The sequence below is a fragment of the Prorops nasuta genome, unplaced genomic scaffold, assembly GCF_024137725.1.
Source record: "Prorops nasuta isolate Cenicafe-Biocafe unplaced genomic scaffold, Cenicafe_Pnas_1.2 PNAS00247, whole genome shotgun sequence".
Lineage (NCBI taxonomy): Eukaryota > Metazoa > Arthropoda > Insecta > Hymenoptera > Bethylidae > Prorops > Prorops nasuta.
In genome coordinates this window covers 23420-48463 of record NW_027117043.1, presented here as the reverse complement: position 1 = coordinate 48463, position 25044 = coordinate 23420, and the positions used below count along the sequence as shown (strand labels likewise).

The following is a 25044-nucleotide window of genomic DNA, read 5'->3' as shown; positions in this document are numbered from 1 at the left end:
AATGCCAAAACTTGAATGGTGTAATTGGTATATTTTCGCAATCCTGTTAAGACCGTTGTTAAGGCGCTTGTCTTGCGTATTTCCATTTCGTCCACGCTGCGCCACACGTCCGCCAAGATTGGCTCGTAATTCAATTTGTATCCCTGAATGATGCCGTTGCTATGGGTATTCGCCGGAGGCTGCCAAGAAACTTGCAAGGATTGCGACGTTAACGCCGCGCATCTTACGTCCTCCGGCGGCATACTGGGAACTGCCAAATTCATTTCCATTATTCCTTCGTTCGATGATACATGCAATATTCCTTTCTGGAGGAAATCGCGTAGCCCGCGGCATTTTCGATTCTCGCACATCGCTCTTACCGTCTTCCAAGGTCTGCGTGAGCAGTGGCTCAGACAGGGGTCCGGAACCGACTTGATTGTAAGCTTGCACCACCATGGTGTATCTCGTGTAAGGTCGGAGGCCGCTCAATCTCAACTCGCCCCCGCCCTCCTCTCCATCGCCGGAGACCGAGGTGAAATTGTACGACGGATTTCCAGAGCTAAAATCCAATTACGGGAACACAATCGAGGTAAGCTTTCGTATAATTTTCATGAGAGTTTTAACACGGAACGTAACGTTTGTAGATTTCTCACCTGGTTTCTCTGTAACCGACGTTGAAGCCTTGAATGTCACCGTGACGAAGCTCTGGCAAAGGTGGAGACCACGTGACCAGAATTTCCGAGGAGGAAAGGGGCCTCGCTGCTAAATTCACCGGTGGACCCGCGGGTCTCTGTGGCTCGGTCCTCACTATCAACTCGGCCGATGGACTCGATCTGCCAGCTGGACCTTCGGCTATCACGCGAATGGCATACCTCGTCGCGGGCTTTAACTCGTCTATCAACGCTGCGTATGGAAGCGGTGGTCCCGTAAATTCTTGCTGCTGCCACATTCCACCTGGAATTGTATATATTGCAGAGGTGGAGGATCAGCTGCGTTACATCTTCATCATATTTTACCTTCGCCCTCTTTGTACTGAAGAATATACTTGGTAACTTCGCTAGTGTCCTGAGACTTGTGCTGCCATTTCACGTTGATACTGCGACTAGCCACCATTGCAGTTTCGAGACCACTCGGTGGTTGAGGAGGCTCTGAAATCGTAATCATAGAGTTCCGGTGATTTTCCGAATTATCCCGAGGTGCGTAACAGGGTAATAATTGCAAGATCGAATCGATAGGACGGTTAATTCGCCCGCAGTCTATCACCTTGCACGAGGAGTTGAACCAATTGTTGATCTCGTCCGTAAAGATTGCTCGCTTGACAGAAATATGCACCACTGTCGGAAGCCTCTGCCGAAGAAATTTGCAACTGCGCTACTACACCGTCCGGTGTAACTTCTTGCTTAACCGTCACCCTGAACGAGAGAAATCTTTTAATTTTTCTTATCCACCTTTAGATTGTCACCTCTCTGGTGCATCCACCGCGAACGTTTACCGGTAATTCGTAGATGGATTCAGCTCGATTTTTCCACCTTTGAGCCACGTCACTGTTACGGGTTTGTCCCCGTGCACCTCGCAATGGAGAGTCGCCGTGTCTCCCTTTTTAACGGTGACTAGTCGAGACGGGGCCGCGAAATATGGCGAAGCTGCGTGCAGGAAATTCCATGAGAGCCACGGTTGTAATTTCAATTAGAATGTAATTAGAAAAATGTAGCATCGATCGGTGGTACCGAGGATTCCATGTTTTTAAAAATTTCTAAGTATTCTATGAATCTATATGTATGATTACTCACAGTTGACTTTGAGCTGTACAACTTTTCCTATACCAGTCCCGATTCCATTGCTAGCTTGACAGAGGTAAAAGCCTTCTCTGTCTTCTTTCACGTGCTGCAGCAGCAAAGTTCCATTGCTAAGAATTTTTGTATAGGTCCTTTCACGCAACTCCTCGTACTCTCCGGATTTGCTTCCTGCGTTCAAAATAACCACGAAACGTGGTAAGAAATTTTCCAACTTTTAATCCATTTGCATAATTTCTCTCAAGTTGGCCTCCCTCCCCTACATACGGAATATTACACGTATTCTTCGAGACTCGTTAAGAGATACTGTTAATTTAACTGGTCGAACAGTTGCAATGACTTATATATACGATTGTTTCTTGGAGATTCATCGAATATACGGGTGTTCGAACAATAAACGTTGTAGCAATATTATAGAAATGAAAACTTATCTATTCGAACAATTAAACTCCATCATTTATAAAGGTTTTAATTAAGGAGTAATAACGAGGAGGCTAGTATATTCATAAAATGATGATATTATTATAATAGTTAATGTTGTTCCTTTGGAAAGTTGGAATTTGAGTTTCTCACCGGTAGCTTTTTTCCAAACGATGGTCGGTGTTGGTACACCCTGGGCTTGACAGTGCAAGGAAACGTGTCTGTTTCTCTCGACACTGACGTCAGTGGGTTCAACGATCCATCTAGGTGGTACTGCGAACAGAATGTTTAGCTTTAAAACTAGCCTGGTGACCTCGCCAATAGCGAATAAGCTTTTGCTGGTTGTTAGCGATTTAAAAAGAGGTACGTCGCGAATTGTGAAAGCACGCGGTAAATTATAGAAAGCTCGTCCTCGTCGGCGGTGCTTCGTAAAAACGTGAAAAAATATTAAGAGAGAAAGAGAGGGGGGGTGGGGGATATACAGGTATAGATAGAAAGAATGATAGAATAAAATCCCGTCGACGAGGCCGCTCTCAAATATGTATTATATTTACATTCGAAGCTCGAGCTATGTACATCCTGCAAATTATATTTTCGCTAATTGTATACTTTTATCTTTTTTCTTTCTTCTTTTTTTTGTATAATAACAGCAAAGTTAGGAATCACTTAATGAGATAGCAAAAGAGAAATATAGTAGTGGCAAAGAGATTGAGATAGAGATAGAGAGAGAGAGAGAGAGAGAGAGAGAGAGAGAAAGATTCGAAGAGAAAGTGAATGAAGGTTCGTTGATGGGGTGAAGTGGACATTTGGTTTGTAAATCGATGGAGCCCACTTTGAAAGATTTCCTTTTTCCTCGAACTTATGAGAAGCTTGGCTAAGAATTTCCAGAAGTTGCGTACTTTCGACTCGACGGCAAAGCGAAACTTGGAAACACGTTTCTTCATAGCTATATACACATATATCGAGAATCATGGGGAATTTTATAAGATGCTTCCCTTATAGCAGGAGAGGAATCTCCGGGCGAAACGTACTTAATTTAAGCATCCCCGAGCTCGTTGTTTTCGTGGCGCCACGCGGCATTTCGTAATCATCGAAAGTTTTAAACTGAAAGTTAACGAAAGTTCGGAGAGCTTGCCAAGGATCGTGGAAGGAAGAAAAAGAAGATGCGAGGGAAGGAAATGTGTTTCTCGGTGGGTCCAAAGATTTCAATGGTCTCGTTTTCTTTTTGGATAGTCGTAGGTCGTTCTGTTGGCAGGTTCTACTCTTACGGTGGTGAAAAAACGCTGCACAAGCGAGATACTGTGAGTGGGAGTTTCAACCTTATACAAGACGGCAAAATATCTGCGCTCTCGCGTGCGCGACAACGTGTCATTCTGTATATATATATATATATATATGCGGCGTATGTTTATGTGCTTGTATACTATACGTATATAATACTGTAAAAGATATATAGAGAAAGAGAGAGAGAGAGAGAAATACAGAAGGGTTCGAGGAGAAGTATAGGTGAGAAAGGTGAATAATGAGTGAGTATACTTGTAGTAGAAGGTAGCGTGAACAAGTAGAACTCTTGTAAGAAAGGCGAGCGATGGTATTTTGACTGTGATACAGCGAGTAATAAATGTGGGAGGGGGAGGGAGGGAAAGCTACTCGGCCAAGTGCCGAAGGATGTATATAACGATGGAGAGAGGCGAATAATCTATAACGCATATATACATATAGATAATATATAAATACCCAAATCTAACGACTAGTTTCGATAAATACAATTAATTAATTAATAATAATATATACGTACTACTTGCCTACTTTAGTAACAAGAAATAATATCCAACCGAGTATACACACTAATCTTCAATTTTTAACGTTTTTTCATCATCTTATAAACCTTCTCATCCTCGTCGTTATCCCAGTTTTAACTAAAAAATTCAAGCGACTGCACACAACTCGGTTGGCTATTTGGAAGAAAATATAAAAAGGGGTGTGAGTTAGAGAGAAAAACAGTGAGCGATAAATAGAGAAAGAGAGGTGTTTTCAGTGATCGAGAAATATAGCGAAAAAGAGAGATAGAGAGAGTGTTGAATAAACATGCAGAATTTAAAATGTTTCTTTTGAACGAACCAGGGCATATATGCAAGCTAGAGCAATGGGGGAGGGGGAGGGTGTCTACGAAGATTCGTCAACGGGGGTGGCGTGTGTGCTTGCACTCGGGTGATACGTATATGATACAAGAATAATATTAATAATAATATTAATAATAATAATAATAATAATCGTGTGAAATCTGTATAAATACAGAAAATCGAGCGTAAATACAAGTAGGCATAAAAAAACGACTAGATACAGTTAATTGTAGACACACACATAATATTTGTACACACAGATACACACAGAGATTTGTAATAAGTTGAAAATGTACTTATAGGCGGTGTGAAAAAAAGAAGGAGACGAGTACGAAGTATACTGATAGCGAAAAGTTGAAGAGAGAGAGAGAGATACTTTAGTGCATGCGAAATAAAATTTGGCTGCTCGATCGAGTGATTTATTTATACATATATATATAGGTTCACACAGGCCAGGTGAACAATAATACAGAGTTGGAAAAGTAGATAGAGAGAGAGAGAGAGAGAGAGAGAGACAGAGCGAGAGAGCGATAGAGAGTAACGAGTAAAATAAGGAAAAGGTGCAAACTGTTACCTTATGATTCGGTCAAGTCAAGCAAACCTCGGGGGTCCACGAGATACCGACGCATTCCCAGAGAGCCAAAGCAACGCAAATGTAATACACACTGTGTCTGGGGGGTATAGGAAATTCATCCGGATTTTTAGACGAGGATCTATTCTAGGTCAGGGAAACCAAACGATGACGATGATGATGACGGTGACTCGCGGTCCCGCACGATCCTTCCTCGGTGTGATTTTTCGATAACTCATCGACTCCTCTTCCATTAAATCTCTCAACTTTTTCCTCGAATCACCGTTTTTGGATTCTAGCGGGAGAGCGAGAACAACGCTGATGATATTGCAATGATGACGCAGGAGCTGATCTTAAGCGTGGCGTGTCAATTGGTCGGGATAATCAATATTTTACGGGATATACTGATTTTATGGATCGATCGGGGGGAGAAGACGGTGAGAACCATGAGAGGAATCGATCTCGACGAATCATCAATCTTTCCGCTATTCCCTCTGAATTAATATCCGTGTCGGTGATCATCCATTCAATTATTTCAAATCTTAGGAATTTTTCCATCGACAAAATTATTCAAAGTTTCGCCCATTTTTCTTTACAACGACGATCGAGTTGACGGGATTATCACCACGAGCAATTATCTTGTACACACATAGTTTCTTTCGCGTAAAAGTTAACGCGATCCGAGTGTTAATCGTCGGAATAAATTGAGAAAAGGACAAGGAGTGCGCGTGGCGCGAGACGAGAAACGGAATACGAAAGGAGAGTGGAGCGAGTATCGTCGAGATCGAGCGGAGGCGAGGGTGCGAATGTGTGGAATTTCGGAGAAGGGTTGTCGATCATCTAGTTACCTTTTACCTGTAGCTTGGCCGTGTACCTGACCTCGGCTGCGGGGTTCGCGGCGACGCAGGTATAATCGCCGGAGTGCTCGGCGGTGAGGTTGGTGAAGCGTAGGATGCTGGAATAGGAATCGAGGAGGGAGACGTTGGTGACGGAGGCGAGGTGGGGCGGCAGGGGAAAGGGATTTTGGCCGTCTTTCAGCCAGGAGATTGTCAAGGGTGGGTCGCCCGCCGCGACCCCGCACACCGTCCGCGTCCGCATCCCCTCGGAAAGTCCCTCTTGGAAGGTAAATGGCTCAATAATAGGGGGTACTGGAAAAGGTCAAGAGAGAAGAAAGAACCATACGTGAGAGCAAGAAAAAGATGGCACCAAAAACGCAAGAACCTTGTAGATAATTCCATGTATACGTGCAAACGTTTCCTTTCGACGGATCCAAACGACCAAAATCTTCCACGACGCTTGGATAATTAATTCTTTACGTGTATATATATAATTAGGAAATCTGTGCATGCGTTTGAACGATCGATCGCTCGACCGGCACGCGTACATCGAAACTTTTACACGTATAATCTTTCGATCCTTAAAGATAGTTTATATATATATATTTTTTTTTATAGACAGTAGTACGTCAATTTATATATATGTATAGATTTATATATATATGTAGAGTATGTACAATAGAGGCAGTATAGTAGCAATGTAGAGGAGAGAGAGGGTGGCCCCGCCACGGACCTGTACCCGCGCCGCCCTTATATATTTTACACCTTGTACACTTATTTAGCATCGCACACTCACACTGTCACACTTTTTAACGCAAGAGCGAGCATTCTGCTCCAGCACGAATTTTTCCAATAGCGAAATTGCCTTCTCCTTCCCCCCCCCCCCCCTCTCCCTTTGGTCGTTGGATCGTTTAACCTTTCGGTCCGGACATTCGGCACCTGCATCGTGTCGAGCGACTCGAGGATCGACGTGCGCAGTGCTTTCCATCGAAGAGTATTTAGAAATGATTGAAGTATCGTATAACGTGCTTGGTGGAGCTTTGTATAGCGTGCTTTCTTCGATGGAAAATTTGGTGAGATGCAAGTCCATAGAGAGAGAGAGAGAGAGAGAGAAGGGGGAAGGCGAGAAAAAATCGAGCCGGATGACGTTTGACAGGAGAGATTCGGAGATTGATAGAGGTGAATGGGCATCGTGCAAGAGGAGGGTCCGCGCTAAGCGTGGCCCGTCATTGCGTACAAGTCACCAGGGGTCTCTACGTGCCCAGGTGAAGGCGTTCCTGGTCCCCCGGGCCACGCGTCGGAGATCTCGTCGTTCGTACTACTTATATTTTCATACGTCGATAACGTATATACTTTGGGTTCATCGACCCTCGATCCCAAGTTTGAGCGATCGTTCCCGAGACGGTACTCCGGAGGTCGTGACCCGAGAGCGGGATTGGCTGCAGGCACATTCACGCAGAATTGCACACACGAGTCGGGCGGGCAGGTGGTCGTTGGGCAAAGATTGTTGGGGCCTAGAGGAGGATTACCATGGACCACAAGCCGCTGCGTGTGTGATACCTCAGCGGCCAGATTACGGGCCACACACGAGTAGTTGCCGTTGTGATCTGGAGATAAACTTTCAATCATCAGTATGCTATTGAACTGGTCCACATTGGTGACTGTGACGCGCTCGCTCGGGCCCATCGACCGGCCGTCCTTCAACCATGAGATGGACAGGGGTAAATCACCCCTCGTCACGGAACAAGTCAAGGTCGTTCGTTCGCCAAGATGCAGGTCGCGATCTGCCGTGAACGGGCTAATTTTGGGAGGAACTGAAATATACAATACAAGAGAGAGCACGTGAGCAAGGCTATAGGGGATCAGCGGGGCATCGAGGCCCTCGGGATGATCCAACACCGGGACTCTTCATCCTTCTTCCTTCCGTTCTCTTCATCGTCTTCTTCTTCGTCCTCCTCCTCCTCCTCCTCCTCTTTTACGCAACACAATCTTCCCTCGAGTTTATAAATATATACGCTTCTTGGTTTCTCGCCATCCCGAAGATCTCTTCTTCGCGATTCCTGCGACAATTTTCAAGGTACCCTTGCATGAGGAAAATTGGAGTTCTTACCGATGACTGCTACGTCCCCGGATCTCCTGGCGCTGTGACCTTGCTTGTTGCGAGCCCAGCAGGTGTACACACCCGCGTCCCCGGTCTTCTGCACGCTGCTGATCACCAGCGTTCCGTCCGAGAGCACCTTTTGTCGCAGATCGTCCGGTAGTTCGCGATTCGCCCTCTCCCACTTGATCTCCTCGATCGGATATCCGGCCACTGGACATTTCAACCGGAGCGTTTCCCCTGCCACTGCGGTGACTTTCGGAATTAATCGAATGAACGGTAAACCTGTTGTCGAAGCGTCACAATCCGCCATTAGTAATCTCTCCTCCGATATACAATAATTTATGCAAAGAAAAACCCTGAAGAAACGATTAATTTTACCATAAACATTGAGCCTGGCAGAGTGCGTAACCTTCCCGGCACGATTCTCCGCGTTGCACGAATATTCCCCTCCATCCTCGACCATTACATGACTGATGTTCACGTGCGAGATTACGTCACCGTGAACCGTCACGTACTGGCCTATGACGAACCTGGAAGGAGAGACGCTTGTTTTGTGAAAAAGAAGAAAAGCGAGGGAGGAGAAAGCTGGTAGAGGAAAAATCGTTAACAGTGGCACTGGACACTGTTCGAGTTGAAAGGATGAATGGTGGAGAGGATAAATAAATCACTTTGACGATAAAAGCGATGATAAGGGAAACGATGAAATTTATCATGAGAGAGCGTATATATATATATATATATATATATATATAGTGGAGCAACTATCCTTTCAAGATCAAGGTAGATTTCGCAAGTGAAGCGTGGTAGGAAAAATTGCGAGGGTTTTACGCGCTCGTAAAGAATTTGTCTTGGCTGATCGTCGATCGCGTTGGGGTGGGAAGGAAAGTTGAAACGGTAACTGGGGCTGAAGCTGGAGGAAACGCGTCGATAAAGCGCTTGCCGGAAGAATCGTCGCTCGCTTGTCTTTTATGTCGATCAGTCGTTAAACTGCGTCGCGTCTCGCATAACGTCGCGTCACCCGCGGCGGTCCTCGTGTCAGCTGACGTAATAAATGTCCCTACTACCCCCTCCCTCTTGTCCGACTCAAATTGAAATTGCCTCGTCGATATCGCTGCTTCCACTGCCGAACGCGCGTTTCGTTTCAGTCGCCGCGCGCGGAGCGCCTCGAATTAAGCGAGAATTATACCGGAGGAGAACAAAATAGAGACTGTAATGAAAAAGATAGAAGGGCTCCTGTGCGTGCTCGCTCTCGAAATTAAAAAACCAAACGACGGGAATGAGCGGTGGAATTTATCTCCGTCGCGTAAGATTCTACTTTTAATTGGCTCGTTTCAAGTAGGGAATGGGGGGGGGGGGGGGGGCGGAGTATGCTTTCTTTTTCCACGCGAGGAAAATACTGATTCCTTCCGACGTAAACTGTCCGGAACATAGCGAGAAGAAGTTGAGTACCTTCCGTTGGTGGGAAGAGGAAATCCGTCCAAAGCCCAGGTAACTTGAGGCGTGGGATTTCCAGCGGCGGAGCATTTTAAAGACACCGCAGGCCCAGGTTGGAGAGTCTGCTCGATGAACGAGTAGAGGAGAATCGGTGGCGCATCTGAAACAAGAGACTCTATTCAAATCCACCCCGTAAAAGAATTGGAATGTGGTTTAATGGCACATGCATGTATAAGCGCGCGATATTTCCAGCTCTCTCTCTCTCTCTCGCGCGCGTTATATTCGGATAGATTTTTTGAAATGGCTGTGAGAGCTGGCGCGCGTTGAGGGGAGGGGAAAAGGGCCGTAGGGAGAACGGAGAGACTGGATGGAAAACCTCCGGACGTAATGACGAGGCGTGGCAGGGCTATAAAGGGGATATCTGTCGTATCGAGAGTCTCTAAATCGAAGAGTTATTGCGAGGATGACGTTGGACGGATTCTTCGCTTGTAATTAAAAGTGTCGATTTCGTCGTCGTCGTCGTCGTCGTCGTCGTCGTTAAAAGAGTGGATCGAGGCGGGGGGGGGGGGAGGGGGGGGGGGAGTTTCAACGAGCCTCGTCAAAGCAGCAAGCCTATAGAGTACGAGGGTTGACTAGGAAGGAGTAAGAGGAGGGTTGGTGGTGAAATAGTAGAAGCTGAGAAGGTTGATGAGAAGGGAGAGGATGAGGGAGGGAAGAGCGCTGTTGAATGGGAGAAGTCTGTCGTAGATCGAGCTCGGGCAACCGTGCAAAAATTGATGAACCTCGTCTAGATAACGTCTGAGCGGTTTCCGATAAAAGAGTTTCTACGGCATCGCCTTGCTAGTCCTTTTTCGCTTTCTATTACAAATTATCGCTGCCTCCCTATCAATACTCTTTACTTTTAACGCGTGCTCGCCTATAACTATCTCGCTGCTATATGCTCTAGAGATATATATATATATATATATATATATATGCTTGTAATTGCTGGGTGTTCGTACTGCAATTTATGAAGCTTTTCATACACACGCGTTATCACGACGATAGTGCGTGTATATCGAATTATTTGGCGAAAAAGAGCCATTAACGTCTTGATTCCGTATCACGGACACACGATAACACCGCATTTGTGCCATTAAACGCTCGTAGCACTTTCTTAAAAATCAAACTTTTAAAACGTCGTCGAAAGCAGATTTAGCAAAGTGGATTTCAAGTAGCAACTAAAAGTCCCTTTAGCGTATCTACCTTTGTGGCAGTACTCGCTATTATACTTGGTCTTAATCTTGCTTCCTAGTTTGGATTTCAAGCAAACTAAGCTTTTGAAACTTCTTAATCATATAAGCTGCTATCGCAATTACCAAGGTTGGCCAGTCAGATTTCACTCTGCGTCCCGTTAATTTGTCTCGCTCTATTTGCAGCAAGGTGAGTGTGAATTATTGAAAATATATGTGTATTCGAGAGACGCGTGCACAGGCTGGATCGAATTGGAATCGATGAAATATATCGCGCGAGCTTCCCTCCACGAAGGAACAAGTGGAGAAAAGGATTTTCGAGCCGTTCGCGTTTAATTTGGAGTTTCGGGGAAAATGGTTGAGAAATTCCGTGGGGAGATGCGGAGAGTGGGGGGAGAGGTCTTGAGCGAATTTGGGCCACAGTTTGGTCGGCGTTTCCTGCAGTGTATACCAGTGTTGGAGGAGAGGGAGGGGGTGGAGGGGGTGGCGGGGAGCGCAAGAGATGCCGTTTTTGGTCGGTTTTAGCCCGCTCGTAGCTCGGGCACCCGACGTATTCCTTTCTCTCCGTCCCTTTCGCGCTTCGCCGCCGTTTCCAACTATCCTCTTTCCACGTCCACTCCTTTAGGGATCCTTGTCACTCCAGCGACTGAAATTGCTGGGAACCGATAGCTCCATCTGCCTCTCTATCTCCCGCTGTCCTATCGAGCTACTCGCTCGAATTCCCTTTGACGTGAATTCCGTGCATTACCGACGCTGACGAGTGAGAGACGCTAACTTCATTGTTGTTTCAAAGGGTATCTCATCCTCCTCCTCTTCTGTCCGCGCTCCTCTCCTACCACTACCATCGCTACCATCCCCACCCCCTACGCGCCTCTCTCTTTCATGCAAAACCTACAGATGGCTGGACTAGATATATATAGGCCACTGCCACTCTCAAACGAGACGCAAATTGAAAGAAGAAAAAGAAATAATGCAAGAAAAGTCGGAGTGAAATTTTAAAATCAAGACAATACGGATGAAAGTATTGCTGTGCAATAGGAAGAAAATATGCGGAGGAACGATAATTGAAACAGCAAATTGTTCTACGATCAATTTGAAAGATTCGTTTGCTTTATGGGAAAAATGAGAAATGCGAAACGTTGAAGGCAAACGTAGTCTGAGAAATAAAATGTAATAAAGTACTTTGGTGCAGGCTGGCGCAAGAAGCAGCGGCCAATGACAAGACGGATGATATGGAGGGAAAGAAGCTCTGCCAACTTCAAAGCTCTTCGGATAGTCGGAGGCCTTGATAGGTAATCGAGTTGCATTTAACTCTATCGCCTGGACTCTAATGCATTTACCTTCGATGCACTTTAACCTTTACGAGCGACGTCTGCTATCCTCTAATAAATTACACTCGAAGAAACTGCTTCATTCGCTCGGTGGAAAAAGGGAGAGGAAAAAAAGGAGTGGTATTTCCGGTTTAGGTAAAACTCGCATCTTCGTTCCTCTATCGGTGTGTAACAATCGTGCAGCGACTAGTGCAAGTATATATAATAGAGGATGAGAAGGGTGGAGGAGGGGGGAGGGGGGAGAGACGGTCGATGAATAATTGCGAGTTTGCAGAGCGAATAGTCGGAGAGACTGACCTCCCAGCTGCAGCTCCGCCGAGGCTTGCGCCGTGTCGCCTTCCGATCTTCTGACGATGCACTGATACATTCCGCGGTCCTCCCTACCGATTCCGTTGAGCCGCAACATTTCCGATTGCCGTCCCGTGCCCGGAAGTTGCCGACCGTCCTTGTACCACGTTATGAAGTGGGAACCGGCTTGGGGATGCGTCCCAACTTCGCAACGGAATTCCGCGTTTCCTCCCAAATGCACGCTCAAAAGCGTCGGAGTTACTTCCACGTGCAATGGTGCAGTTACGACCAATCTGAAACATTCAAACTCTCGTGTCTTATACACAATGCGCGCAATTGCCAAAATATCTATATAAAACAAGTTTCTCCCCCTCCCTTCTTCCTCGTGACAAGAAACTTACCTAATCTCAGCGCTAGCTTCTCCGCCAGGATTAGAAGCCGAGCAACGATATATCCCACTATCCTCCAAGGTAACTGCCTCTACGGACAGGACGGAGCCGAGCAATCTGGTCCTGGGCCCGGAAAGCACCAACATCGGCTCCGCACCGGTTTGCGCGTACCATCTTCAACGAGAAAACGGACACTTTACACTTTTATATGTATATACATAGTATCTACAGAGTTGGTTAAAGCGAGCGCTTTTGGCAATTTCCGCCTTGCCAGAGATGGAGTCTTTCGGTGCGGGAGCCTCGTGTCGGCTGAAATAAGCTGTCGCGCGAAATTAGTGAAGGTAGGTGCGGAGCGACGAGTCAAAGTCCTCTCGATGGTCGAGTCGTGAATAATTTTTCATCGAAAAGGGGAAAGGCGAGCAATCTCTGGGTAGCCTGCGGAGGATACCAAGGGGATCGTGCAGGGGGAGGTGGCGGTGGTTCAATTTCGCAGGCTTTTCGACTACGTCGACCTAGAAACGTTGCCGAGTCGCATATACTGCCACTTTTATCCCTCAGGATCCTCCATTGCTTTCCTTCTTCCTGCGAGTTGACACTGACAGTTTTCGATCGTCCCACCTACCTTCGACCCTAACCACCACCCCCCCCCCCTCCTCTCCTCATTTCCTCCATCTCGTTCCCCTCGTCAGTCCCATTTATCCCGCCCGCGCTACCCTGCAGCTCCCCTCTCCGCCATCCAGTCTGTAAAGTACGTAATGGACCTCGATCCGTGGGGAATTTCACTCCGCGCCAAAGTTTCCACGAAAAGTTAACTCGCCATTCAGTCGAGAGATCCAGTCGAAAGTTAACGCTGCAGCTTCCTTTATATATCCAAAATACGTCTAAATTCAAACTTTCCTCGATCGAATAATAACCTACACGCTATTACTCCTCTTGTCCATTCGCTGTATTATTGCTGTTACGATTTTCTCGTGATACAGTTGCAACTCTCTATATATACAAGTACATGTACACGGACCTCGGTACCGTAACGTCCATGAACCAGCAGAATTTAGAGTTGATTCCTAGCAGATTTCTGCAGGTAATCCGAATAAATTTGTCAGTTTGATATCCGAACGATATCGCGTGTGGTGCACGATTCGATATTGCCAATAAATTTTCATTGCGGTAGAGATTTCCGATGGCGGCGGTGGGCACGAGCATACGCGCGCAGGGGAACGAGTGAAGGAATGCGTAGGTCGGTGGGAAATGGTTGGACGTAGGAGAGCTAGACGAAGGTTGTTCGACTTGGGAAGGGGGGGGGGGGTATTGCGGGTGCAGCGAGAGAGGGATCTTGCAGGATTGCTCGCTTCCGATTGTACCTATACGCTCGAGGTTTCACGATCGAGTGCTCCCACTTTTGCTCGATCAAAGTCGCGTCTCTATCTATCCTCTTTTTACCCCCTCCCACCAATCCTCTTTCTTCCATTTCTTTTTGTCCCACTTCTATCCGCTTTGCGTCCAGGGACCAATAGTAATTCTTTGCGAGAGAATGCCGGAACAGCGAGCAAAGTGCTACTCTCTTTCTCCTAGACCTTCGTGACAAGCCAAGCTTCCAATTGCGTCCTTCTAGTTTTCTTCATCTTCCCAGCACCCACGTCTCACTTCACCCTCCCCCATCCACTTATAACCTTTTTCAATCTCACCATCTGCATTTTCTCTCTCTCTCTCTCTCTCTCCTTACATCCCTCGCCAGATGTTTCCCAAGCATTTTTATATACACCTGCTGTATACACCCCTCGCGCGACACTCTTTATCCATCTCGACGATTCTCTCCACGCGGATATACAGGACGTTTATAATTTCGTCCTTCTTCCCTGATTTTCTTAAACACGCAATTTCCACGAGAAATCAACGCCTTGGCTCCGCGCTATCTCATCCCTTTCTCGCTTTTAATCAACGCGGTTTCTTGATTCTTGGCATGTCTGACTAATTCCTGTTGCTTCTACTTGCCCGCGCTTCGTCGCATCAATCTTCCCCAAATAGCTCATAGAGTTTTTCCCCCCAAATGCTTTTAGAGCGATCGTTCCGCTTTCTTCCTATATATATACATAGTGTGCACTGCAATTTCTTTTTATCCCATTCCACTCGCTTATCAATCATCATATCCACCACTCTTTCCAATCTCCTCAAGCTTCCTTTTTAATTATCCTCAGCTCCTGCAGCCGCAATTACGCTTCGATTCAACTTTTATCCCGAGCAGTCAATTTCCTCTCCCATCAGCAGTGTCATAACTTTGTACGGGATTAATCGTCGTACGCGCGCAAACCAGACTTCTAATTGACACTCTCACGACCCGAATAATCAAACCCTGAAGAGCGCGAGACTTTAAGTTTTCTTCGCTCCACCCACTCGACGCTGTCCGATTATTCAATATCGAACGAAACGCACTTGTCTGACACAACATTGACTCGTACTACTTACCGATACTCGGGAGCTGGACAAGCTTGCGCCACGCACACCAACGACGTCGACTCGTCCTGACCCACGTAAATAACTCCCGAATGCTCCAGGATTACAGGTGGCATCACCCCTCTGTGATCTAGCATTAGAAATTTATTTCAAACGGTGAATGAAACTATGAAATTTTGCCCGAAACGAAGCGCGAGACAGAATCGTGCAAAATAATTTAATCTATTCTGCCAGTCAATTTACCTGATATCCTAATATTTGCCATTGAGCTTACTACTACTTGTCGCGTTAGTCTATGCATCGTTCTACACCTGTATCCGTGAATTTGGTCGCTGAATTCTAAACTGTGCACCAGAAGCTCTCCGGTAGGCAGCAAGTGGAATTTTCCATCTGTTTGAGCACAATCGAAAACAATTTTAGATATAATACAAGTATTCTTTTATATTCTACGAGGAATAACCAAATTGGGAATCGCGCGTTGTTCATCGAATAATATCCATATAATAGTTAAAAATAATCGGACATGGATCGGGATATGAACCAGTGGTATATATCCTATACCACAAATATATATATATATATATATATATATATATGTATGTGTGTATGAATCCAAGTTTCATACGAATGTGTAGTTTTTTAATTGGCATAGCAGCAACATTAACAATTCTATCGATGCTTTTATACTTTTCACTATACATCGCTTTCGTGCTGTATAAAATTATTTGCACGATGCGACGTGCAGCTGTGTGTATATATATATATAGGAATAGTTTTAGATTGTTGCAGTTTCGAGCGTGTTTATACATACATATACATATATATATATATATACAGAGAAGAAGTTGAATTTATCGGGGACAGGGTCTGTGCAGGCTGGTTGGTGATGAGTGGATTATATATAGGCGTTCTAGACATCGTTGGTTAGATGAGGGTGTCCCGAGTAAGCGATGGCTCTAAATGGCGATTGTCGTATCGGGTCATGTACGTCGAATAGGCCATACACGTCGAGTATTACACTCGACAAGGCCTATATAGTAGCACGCTCACCTCCATTCAACGCAGATGCCGTACCCCTACATTCTCACCAAGGATACCTGCATCGAATTATTCGCACTCTGGTATTTCCTGCATGCAAAATATCTAATCAACGGCTGACCTATCTTTTATTACAACCTACCCTGTATATTATACGGTGTATATGTGTATATATATATATATATATATATAAATATATAAAGAAATAGTGTTGAAGGAAAAGGGAGAAATATTTGTCTCCCCCGTCAAGCGATCGGCGTTTCCGTAAAATATATCCAAAAAGGAAAATAATATAAAATTCTATGGAGAATAAGCTTTTCGATTCGAGTTTTTCATCAAGCTGCAGCGAATTGCACCGCGAGAGGGAAACTCGCGGATGCATTGGCGTTTTTTCCGTGCAAGCAATTGTTTCTCGAGGTTTTTATGAATTTCGCATGAGAAACAAAGGTATATCTATATAGGCGTCCCGGTGCTCCTCGAATGGCGAATTTTAAAGGGCCTGTATACCTATGGGAAGTTTTATTCGATTTTACGGTTACGAGGCGCATTAAATGATAAAAGCGATTGACGTCTTCGATTGTAAGGTATAATGGAGGAGTGGGCGTTAGCTTCGTTACGCTTTTTTCTTCTCTTGTTTTTTATCGGGGCGATATAAAAGTTACGACAGCTGCCGCTGCTTGGCTTTCGGGGGAATATCACTGGTGGTGCAGCGCGCCGCTAGTGAGCTAGCGACAATAGTGTCTTGGACAGCCTCCAACTGGCATACACATTTCCTTCCAACTCCGCCGCGAGATGAATAACTTTCCTTTGTTTTTCCTCCATTTCCCTGCAATTGCGCAAGTTCAGCGCGTATGTACGATTGAACCCGAGCTTCTCCCCTGCCTCGCTCGCATTTCGCTTTTTGGCGCATGCAACCGGCAAAACTAATTATTTATTTTTGCGGTTTCTCCCTCGCGATAACCAACGGCACTTGCTAATTGTCCCGTTCCTCTTTATATTTAAATCATCGTCAGCCTCGAATCGACCAATATCCCCTGTAACGTTGCGCTCTATAGATTTGCAATTTTTAAACATGCAACGCGAACGCGCGCTGCGCGAGGAACCGACCGATCAATTATATACACCGTCAGCTATGTGTATATATATGTGTATGGGTGATGTAAACGATTATCCAGGGGCTTTAAAGCAAACGGTATTGAGCTAATAAGGGAAATTGTGTCAGGACGATCCTCGAGGTGGTTCTTTCGATGAAAATAACGTCAAAGTTTAATAGGATTAATTTCCGAGGCTGCTAACGAGTCAGCGTGTCATAAGGTCAATGTCCTCGCTAATCTGGGCTTCCACCACCAGTGGAAGGTGATGTAGGATTATTGTGGATATTAAATTTCAGTCTGGGAGGCTGGCTACATCGCTGCCGGATATTAAATTTTAGTCCCGGTAAGCAATGGGCAACTGCCATAATACTTCGTGCCACTCCCTACTCCCCCCACCCCCTCCCCTCTACCCCTCCCACACTGTACACCCAGCCCAACAGTCTGTGCCAACATCGCCGGCAAATAATTCTTGCTTTTCCTATTGCGCCTGTTACCCAAATCCTTATTTGAAAGAGAAAAACGAAAGATACAATTGGTATTGCCCACTGGGGGATGAAAAGCTAAATCTTTCAAGAGGGTATACGCGGGATGGAAAAAGAGTGGAGAGGGGGAAATTTGGTTGAATTAGTATTTTAAGTGGAGAGGCAGCGGGAGGAATTTGCCAGCGAGGAATTTTTCAAAAGGCCGAGGAGAAAGCCGCTGGGATTATATATATATATATATATATATATATATATATATAGGTTCCTGAGGAAGGTGCCCGAAGAATTTCATAAGCAGCGAGCGAGCGAGCAAGTGTCGGGGCTTCTTATTACCTCCTTGCAACGAGGGATAAATGTAGAATGATGGCTCCTGCAGCCAGGAGACCACTCGCACCAGATCCTTCACGAAACTAGGAACGACGCATCTCAGCACTGCGGTACAACCTCTGCTGGCACCTCCGATTACCTCCACGTCGACGTTGTAAGCTTGCGCCACCACTGAAACATTCGTTCCTTCCTTTAAAATCAAGGACAAAAAGAGAAGAGAGAAATGTTCTCCCATTCATGCACGCATATAAATATTCTACGATGGAACGCGAAAGCCCAGCTGGTAAAACAGACAATTTTAATCGATATTCAATATTTACTTTTCAATCGGAACTCGTAATTAAACATTAAATATCGCCAAACGCTGGCAGGAAAATCATTTTTCACCCGATACAATATTATTGTGTTATTCGTGCGCGTTTCCGCCATATGAACGGAGCAGCGAAATAACAATGAACCAGTCTCGTATAGGGATTTGTTTTTTGGGGTTGGGAGGGGGGATAATAGCCAAAAGTTATAACGAAGAACATTTTCTTTTCGGTCAACGCGCCGAGCGTTGTGGAGACGGGTGTGTACGTGCGTTGGTGGTAGTTTAAGGGGAATTCGAATATGGAGGGTTGAATGTGCTCGGATGTCACGTCGTTATTCGTCGAGCGAGTGAATCTCGACTTTGATGTTGGCGTTGCGGGACGCGCCGAGGCGTGAGACTAGACGCGTCCGTAACGAACGCTTCTCGTCCTCGACGTCTGCCACGCTCGTTTTTCTTGGCGTCCTTTTTGTTTTCCTTCGCCACCTTCCCTCTCCATCTCTCTTTCCACTTAACTCGCTCTCTCTCTCTCTCTCTCTCTCTCTATACATGTATATATATCTACGTCCTTCTCTTCATCGTTTCATCCCCCCCCCCCCCCTATACTTACCTTTTTTCCTCCACCATCCTCGATCCCAGCCGACAGCACCTTACACACACACACACACACACCATCCTCTCACACGAAGTTGTTTCAGAGATTTTATTTACGTCGAAATTCCAAGGACGATGGCCAGCTGCCGTCGACGACGTTGGGAAGCTTCCTCCTCCCTCCTGTATATTCCCACGGACTCAACCTTTTCCTATTCCTCGCTCGGCGAGCAACAAAACGAAATTATTATGCCCACCAGACACTATCGTAGACCAGAAGATTGTCACGGAACTCATTTGCCAAGTCACTCCGCGCCAAATGCTTTTACAAGCTTCAGACTTCCCTTTAAAAGCAATTTTCCTGCTTGCTTATTGTTCTTTCGCCTGCTCGGAAAAGTCCGAGTCATAAGCGATTAAAATTACGAAATTGTTCATTTGCCTCGCGACTATATATACTATATATATATATATGTATACTGCACGAGGCGAATACCTAGCGTTCCATCGTCCTTCGGTTCGCATCATAAAAATAATACGAGAGATAAGCGGTATTCTTCTACGAGGGAAATAAGATTTTCAATAAAATGGCCATTCCTCCTAGTCGAGAGTTTCACTGAGAAGAAAAATTACTCTATTATAAGGGAGCATTGGAATCGGCAATAAGGGACGAATGGAAATTTCTTTCGTCCAAGCGAAACTGAAAAGCAAAGTTTTAATTAACGGTCACACGTCCAAGGCAGAAGTTTATAGCCGCACTCGCGCGCGCGCCAGGCTAGTTGCATGGCAATCCTGAAAGCGTCGGCGTCGGCTCGAACCTGCCATGGATTTGCATTCAGATTGCGTTTCTTTTTTTCCCCTTTCTTTTAAAGGGGTAATTACAGCGGTCTCTCTGTAAGCTCGTCACTGCGATGCGAGAGAAACCCGGAGATTCCGCGTTGGCTTGGAACCAACCTCGTGCCAAGGCTTTCCCTCAGCCTCTGATTTTCACCTTCCCCATCACCACACACACACACGCATGTATATATATATACAGATCCTAAACCTATAAAGCGACGCTTTTATACGAATAACGTGGAATTATATATATATACGAAAGCTTATTAGTACTGTTATAGCCCCGGCTATCCTAAGCCGACTGATGTACTATATATGTGTTACATTGTCATCGACCTGCTGTATATATACTTGCAACTGTACACACCTGATTGTTCTTATGAATTATTCAAATCCCATATATATATAAATATACGAAGGAGAATAATTGAACGAGCGTCGAATTTATCCTGACCGTTGCAACCGTGTCGATAAAGAACAGTGCATTAATATATTCCCTTTTAACGAAACGAACGATCGATTTTCCAATTAGCAAAAATGTTCGGTCAGCACACTTTTGTAAAGAGAGTCGAGAGAGAGCGTGTCTTATTGAAAATGACAAAGGTCAGAGTTGAATTTAGCGGCTATTCGGCTTTGGATGCGTGAACGCGAGGTTTATTAGGAAACATTCGCGCGTATCTGCATGGTTCGCGGTACTCATATGCAAAATACCTGCAGACGTAATCCCGGTGGAATCAATAGGGCGAGTACGTGGGTAAGCTCCACGTGCATCGACGCGCAAGCTTTAAATGTGTGCTATGGTACTTGTTATTATTATTCATATATATATATATATATATATATATAAATGGGGTGAGGGGACTAACCTGCTCTGACTTGAACGTCCCTGCTGAGGACCCTGCCAACGGAGTTGCTGGCGATGCACCTGTAAGCGGAGCTGTGCACGTCCTGTCTGTAGGCTGCCGCTGGAAACGGCAAGAGGACCAACGTTCCGTTCCTGAGCACGCTCCGTACACCCGGTATATCGTTCACCGGATGTCCGTCGACCGTCGACCAGTCGATGCTGGCCGCTGGACTTCCGGCAGCCGTGCAGTCCAGCCAGGCTCCGCTCGAATTTGAAAACTCCACCCTTGACGGTGGCTCGATGATGAAGCTGGGTCCTCGCAGGTGCGCGTCGAATCCATGGCTACCCGCTGACGTCACAGCCACGGCGCCTGAAACGCAAACGGATCACTTTGCTTCGAGAGAATTCTCTGGAAAAATCCTGCATCCTACGTAACGTCGGTGGATCGCTTGTTAAAAGCGTTGAGAGTAAAGAGGGATGAGGGGGGGGGGGGGGTTGGGGTATGAAAATGGTTTTCAACGGAGGAAAATTGTCGCGGAACGAAGGTTATATATATATATAGACACTAGAATGTAACGCTTTGATCGGACGCTAGAGAGCACCAGTCGGCGCATGCGAGTGTGTAGAGAGGTGATATATATGAAATGTGTATATATATATATATATATATAGAGAGAGAGAAACGTGCAAGCAGGTAAGCAGAGAAGAAGATACTCCAACGCGAGCCTATATCGCTCGGTATGGCACTTGAGGTTAATAACTTCGATCCTCGCACACACACACACACACTTAGTCGCGAGGGTGCAGTTAAATTCTCCGAGCGACGACCGGCAGAAAAACGATAGCCCGCATGTTCCGACCTCTCAGTTTCGTAATTGGAAACTGCATCGCCAAACGGAAATCAATATGGAGAATTTCATTAAATCTGTCGATAATTAGCACCCTCCGAGCCTAATTGCAAAGCTAAGCCTGCTTCTGCACGGTGTATAATCATAACGACAGGGAGCAGGATATATCTCGTATTTCAACATTTTCCTCTCGACATTTTCATTACAATGTATAAATATCGCCTTTTCTTTATCACTCTGCGTAAAAAGATTTTCTCCCCTGTTCATCCCTTTGTTTACCTTTAATTAAAAATTATACTCCACCCAGTTTTGGGGCCGTGGTTATTTTTGTGAGATTCCAGCATAAGCGAGCTCCCTCCTCTTTGCCTATTAGCTCCCGTGTAATTAATTAGCATAGCGAGCAAACTGCATAAAGAAGAAGCACCTGTCGAAATAGAAAAGCTAATCCTGCGAGTAATTAGCATAAAATTGTGGGGGAGGCGTGCTCTCCGGCGTTGCGAGTGAATTTTTGGAGAAAAATTCAAGTTGAAGGGATCGAGATGAACTATACTGTTACAAGGGTAATTGTTGAAAGAGTCGAGTATGAATAGTAAATAACGAGTTTGCGGAGCGGAGCTGGACCCCTAAAGGAGTCTCGAAAGAATTTTCTGCAGAGGGGGATGAGGATCGAAGTGTATTTTTATTACGCGCCTTCGGAGCATCGAAAATCCTCGAGAATAATATCATCGGTTTTTAACGAACGTTCCAATGAACGATGGGTCGTCCTCTCGTGCCATTCCTCCTGGGAGCAATTTCGTGGAAGGGCATAAATGCATGTTAAGGGTATTCGTGGGAGCTGTGCAACTTATTGTTCAGCGGACGAAACATTCGCGTGGCGCCACGTCCGAATTTCGTAATATGTCGGATCGCAGTGTGGCGCGTCGCATATACAAAAGGCAAAGTATGCAAATCCGAGTATATAGTTGTAGGAATAAGAGAGAGGGGGGGGGGGGAGGAGGGTGGAGAGAATTGAATCCCAGTAGAACGCGGCGTGACGCTGTCCGGCAATTACAGAGCAGAGACCGTCACGCAGCTTGGAATTGTCTCGAGCACTTAATTACTAATTCCGCGGGCCGCTACTCCCATTTGCCTGCGCTTCTTCCTCGAATTTCGAGGCCCTCTCGTCCGGCAAGAAACTCATTTTCATCAATTACGCTATTTAATTAAGAACTGCGAGATAAACGGCGTAACGAATGCTTAGACGAGCGCTCGTTTAAGCGAAATCCCCCATAAATCATGACCAAGACACCGGCAGTTTGCAATTCGTCCGGAAAGTGTCTCTCGCTCCGGAGAGGCCAATAAATAATTAAATGTAAAACGATCCTAGTCTCTCCGCCGGCGACGCTTCGTTAAAACATCTAGAATGGCCATGTCCCTGTATATGTGTACCTCTATATAGAATACCTGTTTGTTTTAACTTGGAGTGCGTACGACCATTCGAGACTCGCGCACGATACTTGCTTCCACTATATATATATATATATATATATATATATAGCTATAATAAAACGTACGCCTGCGTTAAACCTTATATCGGCCAATTTATATTACTCTTAGGCATTAATAACTGTAAAAGCTGCACGAGCGACTATTACGAACGTTTTAATAAAGAATACAGAATTATTCTTTTATGGAGTGGACCAAGGTGAAATTAGAAAAGTGAGGTTAAAACTTAAATGCTGCTGGATTGGCTAATGAAGGAATGGATAAAATGGAACTATCAATTAAAAGCTTATGGGGGTATGAAAAAGTGCGCTAGAAATTATGACTGAAAAAAAAAAGAAGAATAGTTTATTCTTACTCGCTGGAGTTTTACGATATTTAATTTGCCTCTGGGGTGTATACGGTGCAGCGAGGCTGGAGTGGAAAATGAGCGCGTAACACGCGTAAAAAGATTGTCAAGCAGTCGTAAGAAGTTTTCCGGCAGAATTCCTAGTTCGATTTAGGAAAAGGTAGGGAAGATCGTAACTCGGGGGAAAATCTCCTTGGTCCTGCGATGAATGGGCAATGGGGATTTGAGGATTAGGTCCGCTTCCTGAATCTCATCTTGGTAGATTCGAGCTTGACGATTCTTGCAGGCATACTTGGAATAAAGCAGGAGAGAGTATATATAAATATAGGGAAAATGGTATAGAGCTGTTGGATGTACACATGCAGAGACAGAAGACGAAAGGACTCTCTCTCTCTCTCTCTCTCTCTCTCTCTTTCTCTCGGCTCTTCAGCCTCCGATTTTCTACGCCTCAGCTTTCGCACTCGAAGAAATCCAAGGATCCAGCCCTTTCGTCTTCGATTCAGTTGGACGAGTAGTCGTTTCTCAAGACACTCCTCCGAATGCTATATAGCTATGTGGTAGTGACCGATGGTAGGGATTATCTGATAATCGATTTATCCGATAACCTGCAGCTCGGACGTTAAAAGTAATTTCGGAACTTTGCCCCGGGCTCTCGCATACCAAGTCTGATTACAAAGAGCAAAATGAAACGTCCCTGGCACGTACATATATGCGCTATGGACCAATGTAGTCTTGTGACAAAACGCAATAATACTCGATGCTCTATTGAACAGAGCTTTATTCGCACTTGTCACATGCATGTGCATTATTTAAATTTTTAATATTGCGGCAAGAAAAGAGTGATAATAATTGAAAACAATCGATGTAACACGTAGTTTGAGTAATAAAACGTATTAAATAATTTCTTTCTGTCCTTCAGTGGTTCGTGGTCGGTGGTTCCTCGCTCGGCAGCCGAGAAGCGGTCATCTCCGGCACTACTGCGGCGAGTGATCGTTAATAATTATTCGTTTGCGATAAACGGCAGGAATGTTAATGGTGCACAGATGCAGTGTATTGCATAATTTGTCGGTTGCACGTAGCGAGATTAATCGAAAGGAAAAATATCGTTGTCTCTCCATTGAAGATCGATCTTACGAAGGAAAATTTGCAAAGCTCTTTTCAGAGAGCTTTCTGATTAATCGTAGCTGTTAAAATGCTCGAGTAGAGAATATCCAAGTGTTTAGAGGGACGGGGAACGCTCGCAGCTATAGTAATAGCTCGCAATTACCATAACGTCCAGCCAAGCCGACTAATCGGCTCCGTTTATGCCAACCGACAAATTATTATTAATCACTACGTCACGCTCTGCAGTATTCCGAGCCGATTCAATTCCCACCGTTGGCCTGGTTTTATACCTCGACCACTTTCCGTTATTACATTTGAAAATTGTACGTCGAAAACGCGAGGCAAACGAAGGAGGACTAGCCGCTCGTTTGCCCCGTTTCATTGATATGCAACGTCCCTTTGGAAGATTAGAAAAGAAACTTTGTCCTTTTTGAGATTGGAAATTTTCCTCGCGCAAAGTGGAGTAAAGTTGTTTATGCTCGGCACACATGAGGGCGAAAGTTTCTTGCCGTAAAATTTAGCAGGATTCAGCTCGCGCAGTTTTGGATGATCGGCAGTTTTAGTGGATTATGGAGGGGGGTGAGAGAGAGAGAGATAGGGTGAGAGAGTGGGTGAGAGAGAGGGAGAAGATTCAGTAGCGGAAAGCCGGAATCAATAGGCGGAACAAACTATGTAGGTGGATAGAGGTCGCTGGTAAGATTGAATTTACAGAGTCTGCCCTCGTAGAGGTAGGTCCAAAGAAAAAGCTCGATGGGATGGTGGTAAAGGAAGTTGATGAGCGACCCGGGAAACTCTC

At 45.4% G+C, this 25044-nt stretch overlaps 1 protein-coding gene across 1 annotated transcript; it reads right to left on the bottom strand.

Moving 5' to 3' along the window:
* Positions 1 to 5: 5 nt before the first annotated feature.
* Positions 6 to 22128, bottom strand: LOC136785312 (cell adhesion molecule Dscam2-like; the record flags this gene model as incomplete). The annotated part of the gene is made up of 22 exons (XM_066746347.1): positions 22055 to 22128; positions 21617 to 21862; positions 21439 to 21572; positions 21255 to 21347; positions 20488 to 20835; positions 17896 to 18060; positions 15192 to 15338; positions 14961 to 15078; positions 12510 to 12671; positions 12118 to 12401; positions 9273 to 9417; positions 8202 to 8353; positions 7833 to 8105; positions 5735 to 6034; positions 2346 to 2465; positions 1770 to 1943; positions 1472 to 1622; positions 1243 to 1391; positions 996 to 1127; positions 633 to 933; positions 360 to 538; positions 6 to 250 (listed from the first exon to the last, which is right to left on the bottom strand). Coding segments are annotated over exons 1-22 (4092 nt in total), but the record flags the coding sequence as incomplete, so codon positions are not given.
* Positions 22129 to 25044: the final 2916 nt, after the last annotated feature.